Below are 6,705 nucleotides of genomic sequence, written 5' to 3' on the forward strand. Positions count from 1 at the left end.
GTACACTGAAAAGAATGGCCAACAAGAACTGCATGACGAAGAACCAGGAACATCGAAGGTGCAGAGAAAGTACATAGTGTCGTGGAAGGAACACTCACTTGACACACATCATGAGGCGAATGTCATGGAAGGAACACTCACTGGACAAAGGTAGATGGCAAAAAAAAGGAAAACATCAACCCCACCATGGCACTTTATAAGTAGTGCATGTACAATAAGGCACAAGATGTGCAAGATCCCAAGTAAACAATGCATGATGGCACTTTATCTCAATGTATTTGCATAAATGAAATGCTACAATGATAAGAAGACTAGAAACAGAAAGAACAATCAAAACTGAGACATCCTATTTGTAGAAAGAGATCACAGGACCTGAAACAACCAAGATATTTATCAGTGCTAAAAAGAAAAAAACTGAATACAATCTTAGAAACAAGATCACATATCTTAATAGAGCATGTTGAGAGCATTCCTCCAAGCCACCTCCTAAGTCTGATTCTAAACCCCCATTTCCTCCGAAACATGGGAAATCTTCACAGTTTGGTGAGTCTTCCTCCAAGACTAAGAAGAAATCAAGAGACACTTGCAGTTTTTGTGGCAAGGAAGGACATCCAGTTTCCAGGTGTTGGAAACACTTAGAGGCTTTAGAGGAAGCCATGCAACAACATCACATCTCCTCACCTCAGGCGTCTTCTCCTTCCATAGGGAAAGGTCATTCTCTCACTGCTCGAGCTTTGACCTATGGGTCCACTTGGATATTAGATTATGGTGCTTCTCACCATATGACTCACACTCAATAGTTGGTTACTTCTCTTGCCTCTTGTGGTACTTCATAGATTGCAGTGGGTGAATCAGTTCAACTTTCAGTCTTGGGTTTAGGTTTTGTCTCTTTGGATGGGGGTACTTTGTAGGATGTTTTGGTTGTCCTTGACATCTCGACAAACCTCTTGTCCATTTATCAGATTTTCCATTCTTGGCTCTGGTAAGACAATTGAGTTCTCACCACATGATGTGGTTATTCAGGACCTTCATGACTCTGATTTGGTTGTGGCTACTAGGAGTGTTGATACTGCATCTCATCTTTATAGATTTGATGGATTTGAGCCCTCTGCGGGTGCAGGTTCCTCTCTTATAGCACATGCAGATTTAGTGAGTACGCTTTGGCATGAGCGCTTGGGCCATGTCAATTACCGATATCTTCATCAGATGAGTACACAGGTACTTTTTCTTGGGTTCCCATAGATTTCCTGCACTGATGGTGTTTTTCATGGTTGTGTGCTTGGCAAGCACCACAGGGATCCCTTTCCGAAGGGAAGAGCCCCTTGTGCTTTGGCACCCTTGGAGTTGATTCACAGTGATCTCATGTCATTCCCTACTCCTTCTTTTTCTGGGACCAAGTATGTACTCACTTTTATTGATGACTTCTCCAGACGCACATGATATCAGAGCTCCAAATCTGTAGCTATCTGTTCTTGTTTTGAGATTTTTTGCATTGGAAGCAGATATGAGATTTTTCATAAGTTTTTTATGCACCTAGGGATAGGCTTTTTTTCTAAGCACTTTGGGCCTAAACAGACCTCACCGTCGTGCTCAGAAGGCCCTAAAACCCTTATGGTCATATAAAACTTGACCTGTTTTGACTCCTGAGCCTCTTGGGGTATTTTTTCTTCAGTACCAGGCCGTAGACCCTTACACACAATTCGAGAAAAAAATTCAAAAAAATTGCCTTTTTACGACATGTAGGCCGAATGATTTTTTTGAAAAAAATAATTCAAAAATTAAAAAAATCACAAAAAATGGCAAAAGTTTGTTTAAAAAACAAAAATAAAACAAACAAAGTTTTTGGGGGTTTCCCCATAGTACACAAGGTACCGTGGGCCCCCTGGTTGCCGCAGGTTTCTGCCTTGTTAGAGTGGGCCCCCTGTCAACGCCTGCCCTCTGACCCCTGTCAGCCCCCTCCATAGCCCCCACTGGCACCTCCTCGCCGACCGCCATCGTCGGCCCCCGTCGACCGCCATAGCAGCCCAGCCGGCCACCGCAGCCTGCCTGCACTCCGCCACCACCGACCTCTCCCCGCCTATGCCTGCTAGAAGCCACCGCCCATGCCCACCAAAAACCTTTGCTCGGCTTCCTTTGCCCCCTCTGGCCACCACTGCACCACCCACCCGCCACCAAAGCGCCGCCCACAGGCCACCTCCACCTGCTTGCCACTAGACATCCACCCTTTTTGCCTCTTATGGGGGGGTTGGTTTTTTTGTTATAATTTGGGCAAATGGAGTCATTTTTTCAAAAACAAATAGGCATTGGAAAGATGTTTCCATGCCGGACCTTGTGGTGTTGGAATTTTTTTCCAATTTTGTTGTTTGACTATCATTTTTTCTGGTCAAAGTGGGGTCTCTTTTTTGCACTTTCGGGGCCATAGAATGAGCATCCGAACTCCATTTTTTGAAAAATTTATATTGTTGGAAAGCTTGTTCTGTGTACTTTCCATCCATATGGATTTTCTTTCTAGATTCTACTCCAGGAATATTTAATTCAATTTTTTTCTTTTCAGCACTCTGGTAAATATCTTGGTTGTTTCAGGTCCTAGGATCTCTTCTCTGAGTAGGTTGTCTCGGTTTTGGCTGTTCTTTCTATTTCCAGTCTTCTCATCCTTTTGAGCATATTTTCTGTGTATTTGTTTTTCCTTTTTTGCTTCCTTGCTTCTCCTTGTAACAAGTTTATTTCATCTTGCAGAGATCTTTTGGGCTCTTGTAGTGTTGTATTTCTCAACTATTTCATATGGCTGGAAAGTACACAGAACAAGCTTTCCAATGATATAAAGTTTTCAAAAAATGGAGTTTGGATGCTCATTCTAAGGCCCCGAAAGTGCAAAAAAGAGACCCCATTTTGACTGAAAAAAAGTATAGTCAAACAAAAAAAGTGGAAAAAAATTCCAACACCGTGAGGTCCAGCTCGGAACCAACATTCCGACGCCTATTTATTTTTGAAAAAATGACTTCGTTTGCCCAAGTTATGACAAAAAAACCAACGCCCCCTAAAAGAGGGAAAAAGGGTGGTTGTCTAGTGGCAGGCAGGTGGAGGTGGGTCGTGGGCGGCACTCCGGTGGCAGGCAAGTGGCACAGCGGTGGCCGGAGGAGACAAAGGCAGTTGGGCGGAGGTTTTTGGCAGGCACAGGTGGTGGCTTCCGGTGGGCGCAGGCGGGGAGAGGTCAGCGGCGGCGGAGCACAAGCAAGCTATGGGTAGGGCTGCAGTGGCTAGCAAAGCTACTGTGGCGGCTAGCGGGGGCCAATGGTAGCGGCCAGCGAGGAGGGCGCTGACAGGGGCCGGATGGCAGGTGTCGGTGAGCTCCGATGGGGGTCGGAGGGCAGGCGCCAGCAGGGGCCAGAGGGGGCAGGGTCTGTGGGGGGCCCACTCTGACAAGGCAAAGTACTGTGGCAACGAGGGAGCCCCACGGTACCCTACGTACCATGGGGAAACCCCAAATTTTGAATTTTGATTTTTCTTAAAAAACTTTTGCTATTTTGAGTTTTTTTTAATTTTTTGAATTATTTTTTTTCAAAAAAATCATTCGGCTTGCATGCTGTAAAAGATTTTTTTTTTTGAATTTTTTTTCTCAAACTGCGTGCTAGGGTCGTACGACCTAGTACTAGAGAAAAAATACCCCATAGGCTCAGGAGTCAAAACAAGTCAAGTTTTATATGACCATAGGGTTTTTTGGGCCTTCTGAGCACGATGGTGAGGCTTGTTTAGGTCCAAAGTGCTCAGAAAAAAGGTCTATCCCTAGGTGCATAAAAAAACTTCTGGAAAACCCCAGATCTGTTTCCAATGCAAAAAATCTCAAAACAAGAACAGATAGCTGCAAATCTAAAGTTCTGATACCATGTGAGAGTTGAGAAATACAATACCATAGGAGCCCAAAAGATCTCTGCAAGCTGAAATAAACCTGTTACAAGGAGAAGCAAGGAAGCAACAAAGGAAAAACAAATACACAGAAAATATTCTCAAAAGATGAGAGCTCAATATTCACAAAATGTGTAATGTGATAATCAATCAATCCAAAGAAAAAACTAATAGGTCAAGAAACCCTAAAAGAGAAAACCCTAGGCTTGCACATAATAATTAACAAAAGAATTAATTATTATGCACCTAAAGTTAGCTTAAGTGTAAAAAGAGATAAAGGGAACTTAAATAATTAAACAAATGTTGTTTAATTAATCAAGTAAAGACCTGATTACTCTAACAATCATTTGGGACCCAAGGCGGATCTCAATTGATATCTTATCAAGCAATAAATTTTGGATGTGCTACTTCATTAAAAAATTTAGTTGTAATTTGAACTTCACCCTCTTTAATATCTATGGCCCCATCCCTACACATGAGAAGATAATAGTATGGAATGAAATAGGTCAGTTGTTAGCATCGTACCCGGAGTGGAATTGTGTTTTAGGGGGGGACTTCAATGCCATAGTAGACCTTTCAGAAAAATCCGAGGGTCTAAGGAGAGAATCCCAAGATTTGATAGATTTTAGGAATTGGATCAATTATCACAATATGATAGACATCAATACTGATAATGGTCCCTTCACCTGGAACAATAGAAGGCATGGGTTCTACAATATTGCTGAGAGATTGGATAGGTTCCTCTTCAAAGGCAATATCCTGGATTTTCATTACCTTCTTAAGGCTTCCATCCTCCCCATTTCAGGCTTGGATGATTTCCCGATCCAACTAACCATTGAGGAGGACTTAAAACCTAAGAGTTTCCCTTTCAAATTTAAGAAAATGTAGACGAAAAATGAATCTTTTATGGAGAATGTAGAAATATGGTGGAAAGAGGTGGATGTCTTGGGATCAAAACTCTATTGTTTTGTAACCAAAATTAAATATATAAAGAGAAAACTACTCCAACGGAATGAGGATATATTTGGTGATAGCTTTTCCTCTGAGAAGGGTATAGAATCTGGCTTGGCCCTTCTAAATGATAAAATCATTAGAGAAGGAATGTATCAAGATATCTACTTGAAAGAAAAGGAAAGACTCCTAAAATATGAAGATATCTTGTCTAAGGAATAAATATTCTAGAGGAAGAAATCCAGAGCAACATGGATTACAGAAAGAGACCAAAATACCAAATTCTTTCATGCCTTTGCAAAGCTCGAAAATAGGATTAACAAAATCACCCATATTAGGGGTGAATTGAGGCTCATATTAAATGATCCTGGGGATATGGCAGTAGAAGCAATATCTTTCTTTCAAAGGTTGCTAAGTAATGAGATGACCTCTGATTTAACAATTCAATCCAGCCAACTTAATAACATCCCCAAATTGATTACTAACAACCACAACAACTTATTAAACCGGAAATTCACCAAACAAGAAATAGAGGAGGCTTTAGTTTAGCTCCATCCGGATAAGGCCCCTGGCCCAGATGGATTCCCTGCATGCTTTTTTTAGGCTTGTTGGCACTTCCTAGGTGATGAGTTGGTAGAAGCCTTAGAAGGGGCTAGAAGCTCAGGTACATTCCTTAAAGAAATAAATAACAACTTCTTAGCACTTATCCCCAAAAAGGAGAATGTGGACAGTATGAATGACCTTAGACCCATATCACTCTGCAATACTATATATAAGGTTTTCTCAAAGGCTTTGGCCAACTAACTTAAGCCTTTTCTATCAAATATCATATCCAAGGAGAAAACTAGTTTTGCTCCTAGTAGATCCATCTTCGATGGGGTCATCATTTATCAGGAGGCTATCTATTCTATCCAACACAATCACCAACCCTGTGTTGATGAAATTAGATATTAGGAAAACATACAACATGGTAAATTGGAGATTTCTATGTAAATTCTTAGAGGCTTTTGGTTTTAGTAGGTCATGGATTAATCTAATTTTTGAATGTATCTCAAGTCCCAAGGTCTCAGTTTTAGTTAATGGAGCTCCTGAAGGCTTCTTTGATATCTCACAGGGTCTGAGACAAGGGGATCCACTATCCCCATTCCTCTTTATCATTATGGCGGGAGCCTTAGGAAGGACCATTCAAAAAGCTCAAGAGTTGAGCAACATCTCGGGGATTAAAGTCACTAGCAATCTAACTGTTGTTACCCATCAATAATTTGCTGATGACATCTTTCTATTTGGGGATAGTAGCCTTGGAGAAGCCAGGAACTTCAAGTTCATTCTAGATTGGTACTCTAGAGCATCTGGGCAAGTGGTCAACAAGGAGAAATCAAACTTCCTCTTTTTCAACACAGATGCTAGAAAAGAGTGAGCCATCACCAAAGTGTTAGGATTTCAACTAGGATCTTTACCTTGCAAATATTTAGGCCTCCTAGTGGATAAGAGGTAGAGATATTCCAACCTTTGGGGACACATCTTATCTAAGCTAGATCAAGAACTCCAAAACTGGAAAGGTAAATGGTTGTCAGCGATAGGCAGAGTTATCATTTTATCAAGAACCTTTTTTTGGTAGAGGTTGATAGACAAGAATAAATTCGCTTTAATAGCATATGTCAACCTAAGGAGAAAGGGGGTTTAGGGCTCAAAAATCAGGCTTTCCAGAACAAGAATTTAGGGGCCAAATTAATTTGGAAAATGTACAAGGAACCCCACAGAAAGTGGGTGAGATTTCTATCAAGCAAATATCTAGATTCTAGGAATCCCACTAGCATTTTCAGAACTCAGAACCTACCTAAAGGTTCAAGA

General features: G+C 41.3%; 1 protein-coding gene across 1 annotated transcript in view; it reads left to right on the plus strand.

The window, feature by feature from the left end:
* Positions 1 to 3,291: 3,291 nt before the first annotated feature.
* Positions 3,292 to 6,705, plus strand: part of LOC131876040 (phenylacetaldehyde reductase-like) — a 46,804-nt gene continuing 43,390 nt past the window's right edge. Inside the window, exon 1 of the mRNA XM_059220807.1 lies at positions 3,292 to 3,398. Within this exon, the coding sequence (XP_059076790.1) occupies positions 3,292 to 3,398 (107 nt within the window). The remainder of the gene's footprint in view (positions 3,399 to 6,705) is intronic.

Source organism: Cryptomeria japonica, chromosome 5 (assembly GCF_030272615.1).
Source record: "Cryptomeria japonica chromosome 5, Sugi_1.0, whole genome shotgun sequence".
Classification (NCBI taxonomy): Eukaryota; Viridiplantae; Streptophyta; class Pinopsida; order Cupressales; family Cupressaceae; genus Cryptomeria; species Cryptomeria japonica.